Below are 21,713 nucleotides of genomic sequence, written 5' to 3'. Positions count from 1 at the left end.
ATTCATCTCATGTTTATTTCTCTCCATCGAGTGTAAAATAAATTTTTAAAACGATCATTTGACATTTCACTTCAGATCTTTCATGAACACTTATTTTCAGTTATTAATCTCCAAAAAGTTGAACAGGAAATTAAAAAAAAAAAACAGACCATTTTGCTTCAGAATCCAAACAGTTCATTGATGCTCCACAGCCTCATGTTTTTGTTTGACAGAATAAAGTGTCAGATAAATAAGAAACACTCAACTGAAGTGTTCCAGGTTTAACTTTGACCTTCAGGAAGTGATAAAAACGCTGCGTGTGGACGTTTATCACAAACAGACTCAAACAAATCTGAAGGAAACATGAAACTGAGGGCGAACATTTGGAAGAAAAAAAAAACAGAAGCAGTGATTTAGAAAAGTGAAAAAGTCTGATTATATTCACAACAGAACCAAGAAAAACCGGTTTGAACAGAGAAACAGAAACATTTATTCCCTTCATAATAACACTGACGTTTCCATGGTAACACTCTGACGTTTCACGGTAACACTCTGTCGTTTCCATGGTAACCCTCTGGCGTTTCCATGGTTACCCTCTGGCGTTTCCATGGTGTTCAGGACAGACACCTGTTCCACATGAACCTTCTTCCTGTTGGATCCTGAAGTTCAGTTCTGAAATCTGAAGGAAAACTTCTGAGCAGAGACACTTCAGTGTGTCCACTGGAAGAAGAGGAAGAAGAAGAAGAAGAGGAAGAAGAAGAAGAAGAGGAAGAAGAAAAAAGAAGAAAAAGAAGAAGAAAAAGAAAACAGAAAAAGAAGGCAAAGAAAAAAAGAAGAAAAAGAAAAAGAAGACGACAAATTAGATGAAAAAGGGAAAGAAAAAGAAAAAAAGAAGACAAAGAAAAAAAGAAGAAAAAGAAAAAAGAAAAAAGAAAAAGAAAAAGAAGCAGCTTCAGCAGTAGTATTAGTATTAGAGTCAGTTTCAGACCAGACTTTGTAATCAGTTCAAACCCACTGAAGCTGAAGCTGAAGCTGAAGCTGAAGTCTCTGCTTCTGTAAACAGGTGGATCCAAGCTGACCATGAACGGAAAAAAAACTGTCGCAGGTTAACGACGTTGGAAAAGTGCGATCTGGTGTTTACGGGCGTAGAGGTCATGACTCCGCCCACCAGCGGACTTCTGAAACCAGACTGAAGCTGCAGACGCGGTCATGTCCAGGTCTGGGTTTCATCACTTTTAGATCATAACGATTCAGCGAGAAGACGCAAATAAAACCCCGCCCCCCTCACCAGAAAGGAGGAGCTTAAACAGAGTGAGGTATAGAATCACCAGAGTCACAAATCTGGGTCAGATTCAGGACCACCATATGAAAGGGGTCGGGTCAGATTCAGGACCACATATGAAAGTGGTCCGGGTCAGATTCAGGACCACATATGAAAGGGGTCCGGGTCAGATCAGGACCACATATGAAAGTGGTCCGCGGTCAGATTCAGGACCACATATGAAAGGGGTCCGGGTCAGATTCAGGACCACATATGAAAGGGGTCCGGGTCAGATTCAGGACCACATATGGGTCAAAGGTCAGTTTGTTTGTTAATAATTGTATTTTATTTTCAGAAACAAAAGTAAAACCAGTGGTTTCATTTCCTCCTCCAGGTCGAGTGATCACTGGTTTTGTGTGTTTACCTGTTTGTTTGTTTTGTTTGTTGTTTTGTTTTTAGCAGGGATAACTGAAAAAGTTATGGACAGATTTTCATGAAATTTTCAGTAAACGTTGATACTGCCACAAGGAAGAATGATTAATTCTGGTGGTGATGGGGGGGGGGGGGGGGGGGGGGCAGATCTGTCTGGTGGAGGTCTGCGCTCAGAGCTTTTCTTGTTTGATTTTTGTTTTAAAATACAAGAATTAAAATGGAATTTCATGGCATTTTCTGTCAAACAGATAAAGCAAATTTAAAAAACACATTGATTTTTGTTTCCTTCTAATAACAAAAAGAAAGTTCAGACTCACTTCCTATCTATCTATCTATCTATCTATCTATCTATCTATCTATCTATCTATCTATCTATCTCTATCTATCTATCTATCTATCTATCTATCTATCTATCTATCTATCTATCTATCTATCTATCTATCTATCTTTACGTATGCACATGTACTTCTACTTCCTGCCCTTTTGTTAAAGTATTTCCTGTTGTTTTTCTATATTGTGTTTTTAATCACTTTGTATATACTTTTACACTAGGGAAGAACAACCCTAAATTCATTGTAACTTGTTTTTTTGTTTTGGAAATGACACATTTATAAACTCAAAATTTAAATTTCTAACCTGACAAATAGGAAAAACGAACCAAAAACACTTTTTTTTGGTCATTTTCTCAGATCGGATGTTTTCATTCTGAAGGAAACAGCGCTAACGCCATCGATTTTGTTGGTCACACCGACTCTTACGACCGGAAGGCTCACAAGCCGTCTGCCGGCAGCGGGCTGGATGACAGAAACCAGGAGGAAACGGCAGCAGATTCCTTCCCCTTCGTGCACATTCTCTCCAGCCGTTTCTGCGTTTCAGCCGTTTCTGCGTTTCAGCCGGTTTTCTGCGTTTTCAGCCGTTTCTGCGTTGTGTTGTTTCATCCATATTATATCATATGGTAGCTCTGCTGCTGCCAGGCAGATGCGCAAACCTCCGCTTCCCACAATGCACCTTGTGACAAAATTCGTCAGATGCTCCAGCTCCTCCTGGCTCTGTCTGTAAACACCATGGACTGTTTGTGGTGGATGGAACTAAGAACGTGTCAGACTGAGGGAGAGATTCAGCTGAGGAATGGCAGGCAGACGAACAGACGAATGAAACTGAGGATCTGACTGAGGATGGACAGATCTGAGGAAAAACTGGTCACCAAGTCTCCAGCAGCTTTCCTGAGTTCTTCTTTGGTTCTTCTTCTTCTGCTTGTTTTCTCTGGATCAAAGCCTCAGTTCTTTGTTGCCTCATGTTCTGTGTTCTCGTCTCCATCAGTTAAAGTCACGTCATTCGTTGTCGCCTGAAGACAAACTGCGAGGAAAACGCCTCAGTGACTCATCCACCTGAAAGGACACCATCGTCACCGTCGTCATCATCGTCGTGGTCGTCATGGTCGACTCTTCATTCTGCAGAACAGGTTCCTCTGCAGCAGCTCCAGACTCGTCCATCCATCACTGACTTCATCAAACGACAGTTTTTACTGCGTTAAACGTCATTAAACTGTGAACGTCTTTAATATTTACAGTCGTCTTAGTGTCTTCAGTTTTTTAACTCCTGAACTCAAACCAGACCTGGGTCTGTTCCAGACCTGAACCACAGCGGCCTGACGTTGGTCCAGAACCCACAAAACTAAAGGAACACAACCTTCACCTTTAACTTCAACAAAAAACCAAAGCTTGACCAGAAAATAAATACATTTAATCCACTTTAAACTGTGGTTTTATAATATCTATAATATAATCATATAGTGAAGGACACAGTTTGTGTTTGTGGGTTTTACAACAAATAATTACAATAAAAAAAACGGACCTGAACATGGAGGTCGATACTGGCACCAAATAATGACCTGAGTTTGAAAATGAAGGTTAAGGTCAAAGCCCATACAGATACAAGACAGATAATAATAATAATAATAATAATAATAATAATAATAATAATAATAATAATAATAATAATAATAATGGTCTTCTTCATTAATTATCTTAGGTCATGTGACCTTTGTTTATTCTAACTCTAACCACACGTTGGCGCTGTACAGGTTTTATGCAGGTTCATGTAGACGACAGTCTGATCTGGTGTAAACGATGGTATTATTGAAAGCAGGTGCAGAATCATGTGTTCATATTTGGGTTCTTCTGTGAAACTGGGTTTATTGTAGTTTCTGTCACTGTTCCATCTGTTTACACCCAATAATTAAAGGTAAATGTAGACACATTTACCCCAGGATGGACCGAATGAGGACCATCCCATAATTAATGAATTTATAATCAATACTGGGTTCGTAAACAGGACCCAAATATGGACATTAACTCTCCCTAGGTGTCAGTGCATCAGATGAGTAAACGTGTAAATGCTCTTCTATAGACTCTAAACACAGACACTGTGTTCAACATGTGGATCCCGGTGGTTTTTCTGATCCACATGTGGGTCTGGCATCAGCCTCAGTCTCATTCCAGGTCTGGGGTGGAACCCATCGTGTCTACTGGTGTTACATACGGAACCTGAACATTTAAACACATATAAATCGTGAAATATTTTTTAAAAAGTGGTTATTTTTGTGTAATACTCTGCCTTGAATACTTACTTCAATTCCCAAAATGCACCTGTGAGACAACAAAGAGATATTCCAAAAAATAAAAGCCCGTAGTTTTCGTGTCCTTTTGACCGTGTTACATGCAGATTTATGTATCAAATGTTAAATAATATAAAAATGTGTTTTATCTGCAGAATTGTTTCTCTTTTATATCAGTAATTTAAAAAAAAAATTAGACCCAAAGTGCTTCCAAACCTGCTTCAGAACAGCATTTAGACCTTTATAATTCTGTGGAATAATTGTGTTAAACTGGTTTGGTTCAACAGTTATCAATCAAACACTTGTGGGCGGTCCATCTGGGACCACGCCCTTGGCCCCGCCCATAAGTTTCATGAAAATGTAGAAATCACTGGTTTTAAAAGTGGACATTAATCAAACTGAGTAAAGTGGTTCTGGTGATGGTTTACACTGTCTTTTCCTTTTATTTATTCATTTGTTCATTCATTCATTCATTTATTCATTCATTTATGTGTTCGTTCATTCATTAATTCATTTGTTCATTAATTCATTCATTTGTTCATTCATTCATTCATGGTAACTGGAGTCTATCCTGGAAACTATTTTAACGTCAAACACTAAAAGAAATGACTGAAACCATCTTGTGCAGAACTTTAATTGTTTGTGAAAGCGGTGGATTCGACCGTTTGCTGATGATCTGCTCATTTCTATCAGCAACAATATTTTCTACAAAACCGACACCTTTATCATTTCTGCGAATATCCATTTGTGTAAAAATGTTGAACCCGTTCTTTTTCATGGTTTCTTTTTTATGGAACAGTATAAATGTCGTTAATAAATGTACCAAACCTCCGCTGTTCATCTGGATCATAAACTTAAGAATTTCTTTGTATGTAGATAAAAGTGAAATATCGGCAAATATGGACGACACCGACAAAGAAAAGGACAGGACGGGTGGTTTTGAATTCAACTCATTATTGCAGTAAAACTGGTACAGAGTAACAGATTACAAAGCTCATGGCACAGTCACCGAAAAAGAGAAATGAGGTGTGTATGTACAACAAGGAGGGAAACGAAAAGAAACATTATGGCTAATAGAAACATCGGGGGTAACATAAAGTTAAAGATACTGTAACTCTGGAGATGACTCGATAATACAACAAAGAGAAAACATGAAATGAAGCATCGCAAAAAATAACATTACTGAATAAAAAATACATTAAGCACTTACACCGACAGATTCAATCCTAGTGTTTGACCTAGGTCCGATTCAAAGCAGCTTTTCCGTTTCACAAAAAGCTCAAATTTTAACGGCAAACACTAAAAACAAACGACTGAAACTGCCTCGCACATGATTTTCATCTTTTTGGGGAAATAGCTGATACGATTGTTTGCTGATGACCTGCTTATTTATATTAGCAACGACACTCCAATGTTCACAAAAATTTCATATATTTAATCTGGAATCAGGTGCTGAGGGTCTTTCGTTTAATTCGGAAAGATAAACCCGTTAAAAATAGAAGAAAAACAGGGGGAGTCAGAGCCGGACCGGAGCCTCCAGGGGGCGCAAAAACACCGCCATTTTGTTCGGTTTCTATGGTTCTTATAAGCCTAGATCATACTTTTAATATTTAACATGTTTTTTCTACTGATTAAACCCGAAACATCGGGGAACGGCTACGACTTCTGATCAATTTGAGCAATGACGGCGACAAAAAGGGGCGAAAAATTTCACATTCACTTTTAAGGGGATCAAACCCACGTCTTCTATTGAACCATGTGACTGTTATTGAACACAAAACACTTGAATGGACTTTATCTGAATGTCGGTATCTGCGATATTTATGACGTTACAGATTAACTTTTACATTCTTTTGTGATTTCTCAGATTTTTTTCCTGATGATGCTCTTACTAAACGTTAAAACTGCTTTTACATTGAGACGTTTTAAATCCGTGTATCATTCGTTCTTTTCGTATTCAATTGAGAATCCACAATCGGGAAACGAAAAAAATGACCGATTTCATTATTCATGTACAATCAAAAACCAAAAAAAGAGTTGTTTTTCTTTCTTTTGATTGTTCGCACAAATTAACATCGGAATAATCAAATGGACCAAATGTGGGATTTCGTGTTGATGCTTTTGATATCCGATTTGGTCTGACCTGGACGTTACTGACTTCTTCGTGTGTTCCGCAAAGTATCTTCTACTTACATTATCTACAACAAAACTTGGAAGGTCTGGACCATTTTTTCAGTTGTCGTGTTGTCCTCCTTCAGAGTATCGCGTTTGCTGCCTCTGAATAACATCAAATTCTCCATTACCCATGAGCTAACTCCAATCGGAAGTTCGCAATTTGCCTTTCAAAGTAAAATTTCTAAAAACATCTCCTCTCAGACCATTTATCGTATTGTCTTAAAATAAATAGCACCAAAAGATCGAGTAAACCCTTCTCAAAAAAAAAGTTGTATATAACTTTGTGATAACTATCTTATTTATTTATTTTTTTATAAGCCCGGAAAGTTGCAAAGTCTGGAACGGATTTTTCACTTCAGACTTTTTCCCCACATGTTATATATCCATACGTTCACTAGACTCACCACAACCCTCGCGTGCAAAAATTTTGCTGCCAATTTTTTCAGTTGTCATGTTGCGTTTGCTGCCTCAGAATAACACAAAATTCTCCATTATCGCAGAATGCATTAGGCAGAATACTAGCGAACCCTCAACTGTCCAGAACAACACATGGAGAAGTCAGTAACTTCCGGGTCAGACCAATTGGATACCAAAAATGTCAACATGAAACCCCACATTTGGTCCATTTGATTATTTTCAATTTTTAATTTGTGCGAACAACTGAAAGAATGAAAAACAACTAGTTTTTTTTATTTTTGATTTGTACATGAATAATGAAATAATGAGTCACTTTTTTCATTTCTGATTGTGGATTCTCAATTGAATATGAAAAGAACGAATGATACACAGATTGTTTTTACAACCAGAACATCGTATTCACCACAATGACACAGAGTTTCTTTCGGATAATGTAACAACGATCCAAACTATGAAGCTTTAACGTTAACATTAACCTAAGAGTGAATCAGCGACAAAACTTCTGTTCAAATCCAGAAAAAGTCACCTTTTCTATCCTGGTTTTTCGTACTAACTATGGGTAAAATGTACATTGACGAAAAGACACTGAAAAAAAAGACATTCTGCGAAATGTTCCAGTTTTTGTTGTAAATGGTTGTAATGCATTAATCACTTTCCACTGACCCTCAAATGTAACTTGCAGATAAAAATTTTCCGAATGGAAAAACGATAATGTCGCCAAAACTCCCATTTTTTCGATGGAAAGTTTTTTTCTTCTTCCAAGAGATGGTTAATGCGGGGGCGTAACGAAATTGGTACATCATGCAAAACTGACAGTGGAAAGACCTTTTGCGCACTAGAGTCATGTGAACAAAACAAAAAAACGAGGAAACTCAGTCATTTTAGAATTTAGTACGGAGCTAGCACAGCTAACGAGCACTCTAGATTCAAAACAACATGTTTATGGAAGGACTTCTCGTGATAATGAACAAATCATCGCATTTGTGATTTAATGGAACAACCGACATTACGCACTTCTGTTTTTCGACATTTAGCAAATGTTGGTAAAGTTTTGCGCAGATGTCCGACGGAAAAGCTACTCTTGAGATTAAACAGCGTTCAGACCTGGTTTTTACAGGTCTGGACCCAAACTGAAGGGGGGGGGGGTCATAGTTTCCTTTGTCAGAATTTCTTCTATAAACTTTTCCTCGCGAGTTCTACAGTTCCGTTGTCAAAAATCCTTGTTCAGGCTCCGATCCGGCTCTAACGGAACGGATCCTCGATGCAAAACACAACAGTTCGACTCACACTTGAAATGTTCGGAAACAGAAACCACGTACAGTACTGAGCACCACCGACGGAAAAAGAAAAGAATTGGCACCTGGCTACGGGTAACTGGACAAATATGATCGCACGAAAAATAAAACCAAGCTCATCAGTCATCATCATCATCGTCAACTTCTCAGCGAAAATGCGTGATGACTATTTACACATTTCTCTGCAAAAGATACGATTAAAAACGGTAATGTCATGAGGCGTGAAAGATCGGACGAATGTCGCAGATTTTGGCTCCTCCCCTGAAACTGTCAAAAAACGTTTCCCACAGATAAAAAAACAGAAAAAACGTCCGAAAAAGGTTGAAAAAACATGATTTCTGAAGTTTTTGACCTCACTACATTGTTCAATGTGACACATTTTTCAAACACACACTGAATTTTTACCTTTTTCATCTTTAAAACAAAAAAAAGAGGAAAAACAAAAAAAAATCGATACAACATATTTCTAAAACACAAAATAACAACAGTCTACATGTAAAAATATAAATTTTACATACACAATTTCAAAATAATGGTTAAGTTTGCCATTTTTGTTGCATACAATTTACAAATGTCTGTGTTGTCGTCGCCTCGGGTCGATGGAACTCCAGTCCCAGTTTTTTGTCCTGCGCGGGGTGCCGTACTCGTCAAACGGTGTTGTCACGGCAACAACGATGCACACAATAAAGTCAGTTGAAAAGTCGTAACAACTGAAGGGGCCTCGCCAACTTCTGCCGTTCAGTCTTTTTTAGAAAATAAATTCGTCCCCACGTCACGCTCCTTTAGCGAAAAAAGAAAAGTCGAACAGGAAACGGCCCCTCCTTATATACTGTATATATTTTTTTGTACATTTATATATAGATTGATTATTCAATAGATTCTTTTCCAGTTTCCGAGCCTTGGGTAGGATTTAACGGCGTCAAAAAAATGACCTCCGACAGAAAACAATGCCGCCCGGGTTCACGAATTGTCAATTTTATTTATGTTTTGTTCTGTTTTTTTTTTTTTTTTTTTTTTTTTTTTTGTTATGGGTTTTTTTTTTTGGTAATTTTTTTTGTTGTTGTACATTTTCTTAATAGACATGTAAACCAGAACAGACAAAGAAAAAAAAAGTAATAATAAGAGAAAAGATTTTCTTAAAAAAGAGAAAACCCCCAAAAAATGTTGTTTTACAACGTACGACCACACACTTTGTACTGAGACTACGTCGGCTTACGGACAAGCCCATCGAATATGGATAAAAAGCTGAGAAGCTATAATACAAGAAGAGACGCGTTGTTCACCGTGGAAACAGGGCTGGGGAGGCGGGGCTAAGGGGCTGTGGGGACAGACGGGGAGGGCAGGGGGCGGGGCTTGTTTTGCTAAATCAAGCGTCTGTCCCATTGGCTCGAAGCCCGAACACGCCGTCTACTTACATAGAAGCATACAGTACATTAAATACAGTTTAGGTTTTATCCAAAAAATACGTTTTTTTTCCTTTTTAGCTTTTTTAAATTCCAGGTCTGGTAAAAAACCTGACTGCATAGAACCTAACCACTAAGAACAGGTTTCCCTAAGCTTGCATCCTATGAAAAGACCAGGTACATGTCCTCCTCTGGCGTCTCCAATGATATGAACTCTAAAAAGGCACGTCGGTAAAGGTGTGAAGGTTCTAATTGCAATCGGGGACTGGACTGGACCGGACTGGACCGGACCAGGGCTCGGGCTCTTCTTCAGGACTCATAAGGCTCGGGTCAGCGGAGGAGACGAGTCGGCCTGGACTACGAGGGGTTAAAGAGTGGGCGGGGACGGGGGCGGGGTTTGTTGTTACGAGTGGTTTCCTGATCCGAGGCCTTCGGGGGTCGGTTCGGTTCCGATGGATCAGCTGATCCACCTCAGGGTCCTGGTTGGTTCCTGTGACTAAAACCCACCACGTGTCAGATAAAAGCTTTGATTGGCGTGGGCGGGATCAGCCTGAACCAATGACGCATGAGCACGGACCAAGGTTCAAATAGTTTTAGATTTTTCATTCTAGTTTAGTTTTATTTAGTTTGGACTTTTTTTTCTCTAATTCAGTTCGTTTTAATTTGTTTTTAGAGCAGGTTTGATAATTTTTTATTAGTTTTCTTTTTTTTCTCTAAATGCTTAGTTTTAGTTTAGTTTTAGTATTAATTTCGTTTAGTCGTCTCTTTCTCTTCTTCTCTGTCGTCGTATTCTAATAAATCCCAGACAGGACTCTGCTGCTTTCTCCCAACTTTAGTCTCCATGTTTCCAGGTAGAGTTCGGACGAGAAGTCGACTCTAAACAACAAGTGACGGACTGTGAAGTGTCATATGGTGCCGCTAGCTAAATTTGCTAGAGCGAAATAAATTGCTTTCATATCAATCCAACACTGACAAAGACGAAAATACGAAGGGAATTTTATTCATAATTTTTATCCGTTTTAGTTAGTTTTGTAAACACACAGTACAGTTTCCATTAGTTATCATTTTTTTCTTTAATTCTAGTTTTTATTTATTTCAGTTATGAAATGTTTTTACCATTCTAGTTTTCGTCATTTCGTTAGTTTCGTTAATGATAATAACCTTGGCTCGGACTCATCCGGATCAGAACCCAGTTGTCAGTGATCCACTTCCAAAATGAATCCAAGTAACTTCGGTTCCATCCGAGTCATGACTAACTTAGTGTTTCTTTAGATAAACCACGACCCTGGAACTGATTGGACCAAAGTCTGGAAGCTCTGGGTCAGACCTCCGACCAATCAGAGTGTCCGGTGTTTAATTGGTTTGAGCCGTTGGTTCATTAAACCTTCAGCCAATCAGTGAGCGCTTCGAGTGCAGAGTCGACCTCAAACAGAGAAGAAACACGGTTCAGTTTGATTAAAACTGATGCCGACAGACCAAGGTTATTATCGAAAACTAACGAATGACGAAAACTAGAATTGTAAAAACATTTCGTTAACTGAAATAAATAAAAACTAGAATTAAAAGAAAAAAGTATAACTAACTGAAACTGTATTGTGCGTTTACAAAATTAACTTTAACGGATAAAAATCATGGATAAAATTCCCTTCATTTTCATCTTTGTCAATGTCAGATCGATACGAAAGCGATTTATTTCGCTCTAGCAATTTTAGCTTGCGGTACCACATGACACTTCACGGTCCATCACTTGTTGTCACTTGTGGTTTAGAGTCGTCTAAAGTTGGGAGAAAGCAGCAGAGTCCTGTCTGGGATTTATTTGAATACGACTGCAAAGAAACTAAAAGATACGACTAAAGTAAAATTAAGACTAAAACAAAACTAAAACTAAGCATTTAGAAAAAAAAAGAGAACTAATAAAATCTATCAAACCTGCTCTAAAAACTAATAGAAATGAGCTGAATTAGAGAAAAAAAAGTCCAAACTGAATAAAACTAAACTATAATGAAAAATCCAAAACTATTCGAACCTTGTGACGGACCTGATGATTCTCGACCAATCATCGGATCAAACACCGTCATCAGGTCGAGTTCGGTCCAAATCGGAGACTAGATTAGTTTTTGACTAAAACCATGAAGCTAAATGGACCCATGTGGTTCTACCAGACCCTGAAGGACTCGGACCTGGAAAGACCTTGAAGGTGGCGTCAACCCGATGGCCCCAGAGGTCGGCTCTGGGTTCGGGACGTTCGGGATTAAGTTCGGCTGACGTTAAAAACCGGGATCGGAGGGATTCTAATAAACTGGGAATGCTTGGACCCCCCTGACCCCCATGATTGTTCCCTTGGTTCCCCTGCAGCGTCGGACTTCCTTCGTCCGTTCAGACCCGTGGTTTTTCGTCGGTCTCTACTCTTCAGGACGTTGGTCCGGCTTAAATCGTGCTTCAACCTGTAGATCTTTTCGTGATCCGGACCGACCGGAGCCCTCGGTTCAAGTAGCGATCACGATTTAGGGAATGTGCTAAATGTGGAATAGAGTTCGAGTTAGAGCGTGTGGTCCGTGGACCGTCTAATACTCTGATCGGATTCAGGAACGTCACCTCCAAACTGCGTCTTCTGTCTGTTTGTGATTTTTTTTTCCAACCAAAGCGACTGAAAACTCTCTTTCATGATGCGTCTAAAAGTATAAAAGTACACTTCGTTACTGCAGGAGTCCTTCCGTCTTTCACCCTTTTCTCGATAATTCCATGTGGCTCTGATTAATTCATTCATCGGATGATTGGTCAGTTGGTCGGGTGTTTCGGCTGCAGTTTTTCGGTCGCTTCAAAGACTTGACTAAAAAACGCAGTGTCCAGTTTTGGATTCTGGTCAAATGTGCAGATTTGGTGGGAATTCGTGAGAAAGGGGTGGACACGTCCCAACGACTCCGAATCTGTGATAGTCAACGAGCATTTGTTGGAGTAAAAGTTCCCTCTGTGGGTTTGGTCGTCGGAGCGTCGGTCAGGACTCATCTTCATCATCTTCATCTTCATGGTTCATGTGTCTACTGTGTCTGTTTCAGGGGGTCCGTGGGCTCGGGACTGGTTGGGTACTTCCTGTTTCGGTTGTTGTTTGCGTTGCGTGGTCGTTTCTCCGTGTGCGTCTATTCCGACTCGTTTGCATCCAATCGGAGATCAGGCACAGCTTCGTCCACAGTGTGGCGTCAGATCGCCGTTTCAGTCGGCGACGGCGCCGAGGCTGCGTTTGACCCGTGTTGCTTTTTTTACAAAAAAAACAAAGAAATCTCTTTAACACTTTGTGATATGTTTTGTTCTTTTCTTACCACCCCACCCGACCCCGTCTGCGTCCTGTCGCACAAGTTAAACAAAGTTTTTGTCTTTTTTTTCCTTTTCTCATATAATATATATCGATATATATATACTATATATATTTATATATAGAACCCTTTTTGTTCGTTAAAATGGGGATTTTCATAAAACACGTGGAACTTCTCTGATGATGCGAGTTCAAAGACTTCACGTCAAACTCCACAAAGCGCCGCCGATCGGCCGATGAAACGTCCGCGTCCCGTTTCGCTTCGGCTGGAAACGAAGCGGCCGACGCGACTCTGCAGTTCGTGTTTCTCGACAGAAGGAGGAGACGAAGGCGAAGAGGAGGATCGGACACGACGGACGAGAGAGAGAGAGGCTGATCTGATTGGTCAGGCTGAAGTTCCGGAGGATCTGATTGGTCGGGCTGAAGCGACGACGGGGGTTGATCGTGTGTCGGGTTTTCGGAGGGAAGGTCGTCAGAGGAAGTGGTCGCTCATCATCTTGATGAACTCCGGCACCTTCGACCTGAAGACGGAAACAAACGACACCAGGGTCAGAACCGACGACACCGACTGAAACAGATGAAAGAGTCTGAAACTGAAGCAGGGACGCCAGAGTCCGGTCTGTTCTGGTTCCACATTCAGACCAATACGAGCTGAACCGGGCTGAACCAGGCCAAAAAGAACAGGAAAAATAGGGTTGTGTATCGGCAAGAATCTGGCGACATAATACAAATCCCAATACTAGGATCATGATACCATATGTCATGATACTGTTAAAAAGGCCATTTTTTCCACTTGTTTTGTTTTTAAAATGATTACTTCCTGGAAGAATTGAATTCCAGCAGAAATCTGCACAAATATTAAACACATTTGTATTTGATCCCAACAGGATCTACTGTTCTATCCCAAAATGTTCCTGTGTTCAAACTGAAATTATATTTTACAGACATGACAGATTTATTTAAGATTGCTTTTAATGTTTAATCTTAATGTTTAATGTTTAAACTGTTTTATATTGTATACCTGCCTTTTGCACCTGCTTTCATCTGTTTTAATCTGTTTCTGTTTTTATCTGCTGCATGTAAAGTGTCTTTGAGCTCTATGAAAAGTACTATACAAATAAAATGTTATTATTATTATTAAGATCCTGTTCAAATGTTCATATTCTATTAGTCCAGAACTAACATCAGAAAAGTATTTGAGTTCAATCCCAACAAAGGAACAAACATTATTTAATAAAAGAGTGTTAAATAATAATAGATAAAATCTAAACAAAAAAAAATAAATAAAATGAACCTCCACAATATCTGCATTTGAATAAATACCTAAAAATATCCATACAGTACTTTTAAATATTGATACAGTATTGTATAATTAAATATTGCAATATATTGCAAAACCGGTAGGTTCTTACACCTCTAGTAAAAAAGTAACATTATATAACGAAAATGTTCACATGTACAAAGTATACTTTAAAAAATGTGAATAACATCAACAATCTGAACTGTCTTATGAAAAATCAGTGGAATTTGACTAATATTCAGCCTCAGTTCATCATTTCTGCATGTTCATTATTATCGTACAGATACAGTGGATCTACAAATACACACAAACACATTTAATACCAGACAGAATACTGGAACAATTCCACTGATTTACAGGAAAACAGTTCAGCTCCTTCACATTTGTTCAGGTTATTCAAGGATAGTTTGTAAATGTGAACAAATTTAATGTGATTTAAATTTTTTTTTACACTAAAATAAAAAGAGAAAACTGTGTATTTGTCCTTATCTGTGGTTTACTGTGTTCTTATTGGACTGGTTCTGATCCACTTTAGATCATATGGGTCTGACTGTGGAACCTGAACGAACATCCTTCATTCAGAATATTTTCAGTTTCATGTTTGTATTTTTTTCACAGACTGATCCTGTTGAAGGGACTGGACTGACTGGGGCTGATGTTTGACCCCCCCCCCCCGGTGTTAAAGCAGGACTTTAACGTCATTTAACACCGTGAACATTTAACACCTGAAACATCACATCAACACAGAAAAACAACAGAGGAGAAAAAACCAGGACAAACGACAAACAGTCACATTTCAAATCACACTTTCTGCCAATCTGTTGTTCAGTTGTACCAAAACCAGACAAAAGCCACCAGGACCAGGACCAGGACCGGGACCAGGACTTGGACCGGGACCAGGACCGGGACCAGGACCAGGACCAGGACTTGGACCGGGACCAGGACCGGGACCAGGACTTGGACCGGGACCGGGACCAGGACCTGGGCCGGGACCGGGACCAGGACCGGGACCGGGACCAGGACCAGGACCAGGACTGGGACCAGGACCAGATCCTGCACTGCGGCCTCTACATGTTTCCACTAAACACACTGGTTTACTGTGAACTTTTCATCAGCTGTTCTTTGCATCAGAGACAGTTGGACCAAAGGTCACATGACCCCTCAGGTGTCCAGGTGAGCAGGTCAAACCCACTCCGACCCCTCAGGTGTCCAGGTGAGCAGATCAAACCCACTCTGACCCCTCAGGTGTCCAGGTGAGCAGATCAAACCCACTCTGACCCCTCAGGTGTCCAGGTGAGCAGATCAAACCCACTCCGACCCCTCAGGTGTCCAGGTGAGCAGATCAAACCCACTCTGACCCCTCAGGTGTCCAGGTGAGCAGATCAAACCCACTCCGACCCCTCAGGTGTCCAGGTGAGCAGATCAAACCCACTCCGACCCCTCAGGTGTCCAGGTGAGCAGATCAAACCCACTCTGACCCCTCAGGTGTCCAGGTGAGCAGATCAAACCCACTCTGACCCCTCAGGTGTCCAGGTGAGCAGATCAAACCCACTCTGACCCCTCAGGTGTCCAGGTGAGCAGATCAAACCCACTCTGACCCCTCAGGTGTCCAATTGTGAAAAATTGTAAAAAAAAACAAAACAAAATGAATAAATCAACTAAATGAATAAAAAGGATGAAAATAAACAAAATGAATAAAATAATAATAAAAAAAAGAACGAAAATGAACTAAAAGTCACCTAGAGCCAAATTAATTATAGAAACAATATAAATTACATTCCACTACTCGTCCAAAATCATCATATAATGTGCCTTTAATTCATGCAGATACTTGTGTCTCCTATGAAAAGTAGAAAACACTGATATTTTACTGAATAAAGTCGTAGAAATGCGACCGTTCTTTACTTTGAGTGTTGAATGGATCCAAAGCCTGTTCATGCAGAGAACAGTGGGTTCAAAGTTCACAGCGTGTGTTCGTGGGTTCAAATGTGAAACTGACGGAAACTGAAGCCAAACGTTTCCAGCTCAGTTTTCTTTTTTTTCTGGTGTTTTTTTCAGATTTTAGGCCTGATGGGGGCGCTAAATGTTTGCAGGAGGTACAACAGCAGATTAGTGTTCCAGTGAAATCTTCTGACCATTCAGGGGGAGGAGATGATGATGCTGCGTTTTACATTTGTCCCATGGGGGTGGAGCCGTCGCCCATGGCGGCGGCGGCGGCGTGGTGGGCGGCGGCCAACGACAGCGGAGTCCCGTCCGACGTCACCGTCACCTTCTCCTCCTCACGCCGCTTCAGACAGGCCGCCTTCGGGTTCAGGTTCCGTTCTGAAACACAGAAAGAGAAGGAGAGAAAACACAGACAATGAAGGCAAAGGGTCTGAGACATGTTGAACAGGTGGAGGTGGAGCCCCCTGGTGGAGGAAGTGGAGAAGTACAGGCAACGAAGCCAAACAAAGGAGGCACAGGGATGAAGAAAGAGTGAACAAAGGAGGTAAAAAGGATGAAAATAAACAACCAAATGATGAAAATAAACCAAAAAATTATGAAACTAAACAACAAAATGATGAAAATAAAAAACAAAATGATGAAAATAAAAAACAAAATGATGAAAATATAAACCAAAATGAACAAAATAATCAACAATTTGAACAAAATCATCTACAAAATGAGTAAAAATGATGAAAATAAAAAAGATGAAAATAAAAAACAAAATGATGAAAATAAAAAACAAAATGAACAAAATAATCAACAATTTGAACAAAATCATCTATAAAATGAGTAAAAATGATGAAAATAAAAAACAAAATCATGAAAAAAACCCCAAAATGAACTAAATAATCTACAAAATGAGTAGAAATTATTATGTTATTTATAGGTTACCATGATATGTTATTTACAGGTTATTTAGAGGTTATTATATTATATTATTTATAAGTTATTGTGTTATTATGTTATTTATAGGTTATGTTATTATGTCATTTAGGTGTTGTTAAGAAAATAGTCTACAAAATTAGTAAAAAATTAATGTTACTCATAGAATATTATGTTATTATGTCATTTATAGGTTATTATATTATGTTATTTATAAGATACTGTTTTCTTATGTAATTTATAAGTTATTATGTTACTTACAGGTTATGTTATTTTGTTATTATGTTATTTATAGGTTATTATATTATTTATAGAATAGTATGTTATTATGTTATTTATAGGTTATGTCATTATGCCATTTAGATATTTTTAACAAAATAATCTAGAAAATTAGTAAAAATTATTATGTTATGTATAGGTTATTATATTATTTATCGTTTATAATGCTATTATGTTATTATATTATTTATAAGTTCTTATGTCTTTATGCTTTTGGTCTGCCTGTATGTGGAACCTGAACTCAGATGTTTTTGAGGTCCTGGTCTAAAGGTTAAAGGTCACTGTCAGATGAAGGTGTGCCAGGCTCCGCCCATGGCGTAGCTCCGCCCACTCACCTCGGACCTGCTGCTCCAGGCTCAGGATGACGGCCACGGCCTGGTGCAGGATCAGTAACTTGGTCTGGGGTTTGTCGCTCTTCAGGTGCAGCTGGACCATCCTGCCCAGTTCCTTGAACGCCTCGTTGATGTCGCGCACGCGCAGACGCTCGCGGGCGTTGTTGGCCATCCTCCGCTCGCGCTCACGCTCCATCTTCTGCTCTGGTGACAGGTCCTCGTCGTCATTGTTGCTACGGTGACCAACCAAGAGGACGAAGAGGGGGAGGGGACAGAGGCGGGGACAGAGGCAGGAAGAGGACGGCTCAGTTTGGAGTTGAACGTGAACGAGGGTGGATCTAACGAGGGTGGATCCTACGAGGGTGGATCTAACGAGGGTGGATCTAACGAGGGTGGCTCTAACGAGGGTGGATCTAACGAGGGTGGATCCTACGAGGGTGGATCTAACGAGGGTGGCTCTAACGAGGGTGGCTCTAACGAGGGTTGATCCTACGAGGGTGGATCTAACGAGGGTTGATCCTACGAGGGTTGATCCTACGAGGGTGGATCTAACGAGGGTGGATCTAACGAGGGTGGCTCTAACGAGGGTTGATCCTACGAGGGTCAATCTAACGAGGGTTGATCTAATACTTAATTTAATATTATTTAAGGGGGCCAATCTAACGAGGGTCATTATAATCATCATCATCATCATCATCGTCATCATCATCATCATTATCATCATCATCATCATCGTCATCATCATCATCATCATCATCATCATCATCATCATCGTCATCATCACCACCACCTTTGGTGTACACTCTGTGGGTTTGGGATCCAAATGTTTCTGATTCCACTCGTCCTCACACTGTGTTTTCATGTGGGCGGAGTTGAGGCGGCCCGGCTCCGCCCCAGGACTGGGATTGGTTAGTTTCCCAGCCGTGGGTGCGAGGAGGCGGGGCTTGTTTGGGATAGTTGTGTGGGCTCTACTCTGTCGTGTGAGAAGCAGTTAAACCCAGGTTCAAGACTCTGGAGAGACGGAGGCGTCGGCCAAACGGCGGGCCACGCCCACGCCGCCACGAACACGGCGTTACCCAGAGTTCCTGGCGGAGGTTCACGGTTCACCACGTCTCTGATTATCAGTGATTGACAGATTGATTTCTTTAACTGCTTCTCATCACACTTGTTCACTTCATCAAAGTCCAGAGGCTGGTTCCCAGAAACAGGCCCGGACCAGAACCCGGTCCGGTTAAAGTTGGACCAGAACCGAACCAAGAACCTGACCCGGATCAGAACCCGGTCCGGTTAAAGTTGGACCAGAACCGAACCAAGAACCTGACCCGGATCAGAACCCGGTCCGGTTAAAGTTGGACCAGAACCGAACCAAGAACCTGACCCGGATCAGAACCCGGTCCGGTTAAAGTTGGACCAGAACCGAACCAAGAACCTGACCCGGATCAGAACCCGGTCCGGTTAAAGTTGGACCAGAACCGAACCAAGAACCCGACCAGAAAATGTTCCTTTAACTCTAATTTAAACGGTTTAACCTTAAAAACTAATACATCCCACAGTTCAGCCTCAGATCCAGACTTTCTGAGGTTCCTTCAGTTTTCTGTTGGATTACTGTTACACTTTCGCCTCCAAAATTAAACACAAAGTAATAGTTTTTTTCTGCATAAACAACTGGAGTTTATATACTTAGTTACCTTGTTTTATCTCAGACTAACTGGTTAATTAATCTAATTAACAATTAATGTACATTAAACGAATCTGAAGTAATCTAATCTAACCTAATCTAAACTAAACTAATCTAGTATAATGTAAACTAAACTAAACAAATCTAAACTAATTTAATCTAATCTAAGATAAACTAAAGTAACCTAAATTTAACTACTCTACTGTAATCTAATCTGATCTGATCTAAACTAAATTAATGTAATGTAATCTAAACTAAACTAATCTAGTATAACATAAACTAAACTAAATACAAACTAATCTAAACTAATGTAATCTATTCTAAACTAATGTAATCTAAACTAAACTAAAATAGTCTAATATAAACTAAACTAAACTAATATAAAGTAATCTAATCTAAAGTAAACTAATGTAATCTAAACTCATGTAAAGTAATTTAATCTAAACTAAACTAATATAAACTAAACTAAACCAATGTAATCTAAACTAATGTAATGTAATCTAACCTAATGTAATGAAAACTAATGTAATGTAATCTAACCTAATGTAATCTAATTTCATGTAATGAAAACTAATGTAATGTAATCTAACCTAATAGCTAACCCAGTTCAGGTTCTGGTTCTGGTCCTGGTTCTGCGGGTCGGGTCTCTGGGCCGGGCTGTGTTTTGGGACTGCTATGGGCCCAGCCCACCGGGGGGTCCGGCCCCCCTGTGGGTGGGTCCAGCCCTCCTGGGTGTTGATGGAAGTGAGCGTCTGCAGGTGGGCGGGGTTACCTAGATCTTGACCTCTCTAATGCTTTCAGCTCCTTCCCGTCCACGTCTTCGCTCTTCGGTTCCAGAGGCTTCGACTCCTGCAGGAGGTTCTCGTCTCCTTCGTCCTCAGATTTGATGTCGGAGCTGACGGAGGAGGTGCTCTGACCCTGGAGACCCCCGGACAGAGCTGCACAGACACAACACAGAACACAGTCAGAACCAGACACCGGGTCAGAACCAGATACTGGGTCAGAACCAGACCCTGGGTCAGAAACAGATACTGGGTCAGAAACAGATACTGGGTCAGAACCAGACACCGGGTCAGAACCAGATACCGGGTCAGAACCAGATACTGGGTCAGAACCAGACCCTGGGTCAGAACCAGACTCTGGGTCAGAAACAGATACTGGGTCAGAACCAGACCCTGGGTCAGAACCAGATACTGGGTCAGAAACAGATACTGGGTCAGAACCAGACACCGGGTCAGAACCAGATACCGGGTCAGAACCAGATACTGGGTCAGAACCAGACCCTGGGTCAGAACCAGATACTGGGTCAGAACCAGACACCGGGTCAGAACCAGACTCTGGGTCAGAACCAGATACTGGGTCAGAACCAGATACCGGGTCAGAACCAGACCCTGGGTCAGAACCAGATACTGGGTCAGAACCAGACCCTGGGTCAGAACCCCCTTTATAAATACAGTTGGATATCATAAGCTCAGTTAAACCTCTGTTTTAAACCATGAACAGACTCTTCTTCTGTTTTTAAATGTTTTGTACTTTCGTACATTCTGTATTAATGATAAACTGAATAGTGTGAAAATGCAGAAATTTCAGTTTTTTCAGCTTATTAAATTTTTTTGATAGTTACCTCTGCCAGGAAGTATTGTGATCACTTTGTTTTGTGTGTTTGTGAGTGTGTTTGTTTGTTAGTAAGATAACTCAAAAAGTTATGGATGGATTTTCATGAAATTTTCAGGAAATGTTGATACTGGCACAAGGAAGAAATGCTTACATTTTGGTGGTGATCAGGGGGGCGGGGGGGCAGATGTGTCTTGGCGGAGGTCTGCGCTCTTCGGGTGCTTTTCTTGTTTGTAAATGTAAATATTTTATTTTTATAACACAAAAACAAAGACAAAACGGTGTATTTGTCATTATTTATAGTTTATTCTGTAATATTTTCCTGGTTTAATCCACTTTATTTCATTTGTTATTTTTTGCTGTTTTTAATTCTACAGCTTTTTCTGTTTTTTTATTCTTTTCTCTTGGTTTTCTTTCTTCTTCTGAACAGCACTGTGGTTGTTTTAAAGTGCTTTATAAATACAGTTGGATTGAATATTATAACCTGACCATAAACAGACTCTTGTGTTATTTTTTTTGTACTTTCTCATCTCATACCGTGGCGGTGGTTCTACTCCTTCCACTCATCGGTGACTTTCCTAAACTGGCTATAATTCGGTGTTTTTCTTTTCTTTTCCCCCTCGTCGGTCTGAAAACACTGCCTCCTTTATGTCACGTCTGTACCCATCCACGCTGGGTCGCTGCCAACTTCTCGACACAAAACGTCGCCGCTCCGTTCCCACGCACACACTGAACCGGCGGCCATTTTGGATG

The 21,713-nt window shown here is 40.3% G+C and overlaps 1 protein-coding gene and 1 long non-coding RNA gene across 3 annotated transcripts in view; one reads left to right on the top strand and one right to left on the bottom strand.

Moving 5' to 3' along the window:
• The first annotated feature begins 9,857 nt into the window (after positions 1-9,857).
• On the top strand, positions 9,858-18,576 carry LOC115416350 (uncharacterized). Its single transcript, XR_003934959.1, has 3 exons — positions 9,858-9,978; positions 16,214-16,217; positions 18,566-18,576. It is a non-coding gene; the product is annotated as an uncharacterized LOC115416350 (long non-coding RNA).
• The window catches only part of LOC115416349 (transcription factor 4-like), a 42,618-nt gene continuing 33,987 nt past the window's right edge, over positions 13,083-21,713 (bottom strand). The window contains exons 9-12 of one of the 2 annotated variants that reach the window (XM_030130094.1): positions 20,119-20,284; positions 17,672-17,901; positions 16,325-16,511; positions 13,083-13,410 (exon numbers count right to left, since the gene is read on the bottom strand). In XM_030130094.1, coding sequence (XP_029985954.1) covers positions 16,357-16,511; positions 17,672-17,901; positions 20,119-20,284 — 551 coding nt within the window. In that variant the 3' untranslated portion in view covers positions 13,083-13,410; positions 16,325-16,356. The remainder of the gene's footprint in view (positions 13,411-16,324; positions 16,512-17,671; positions 17,902-20,118; positions 20,285-21,713) is intronic. The other variant, XM_030130093.1, reaches the window with a different exon arrangement.

The sequence above is a fragment of the Sphaeramia orbicularis genome, unplaced genomic scaffold (genome assembly GCF_902148855.1).
Source record: "Sphaeramia orbicularis unplaced genomic scaffold, fSphaOr1.1, whole genome shotgun sequence".
NCBI classification, from domain to species: Eukaryota; Metazoa; Chordata; class Actinopteri; order Kurtiformes; family Apogonidae; genus Sphaeramia; species Sphaeramia orbicularis.
The sequence above is the reverse complement of the archived record's forward strand: the minus strand, read 5'-3'. Positions and strand labels throughout refer to the sequence as shown.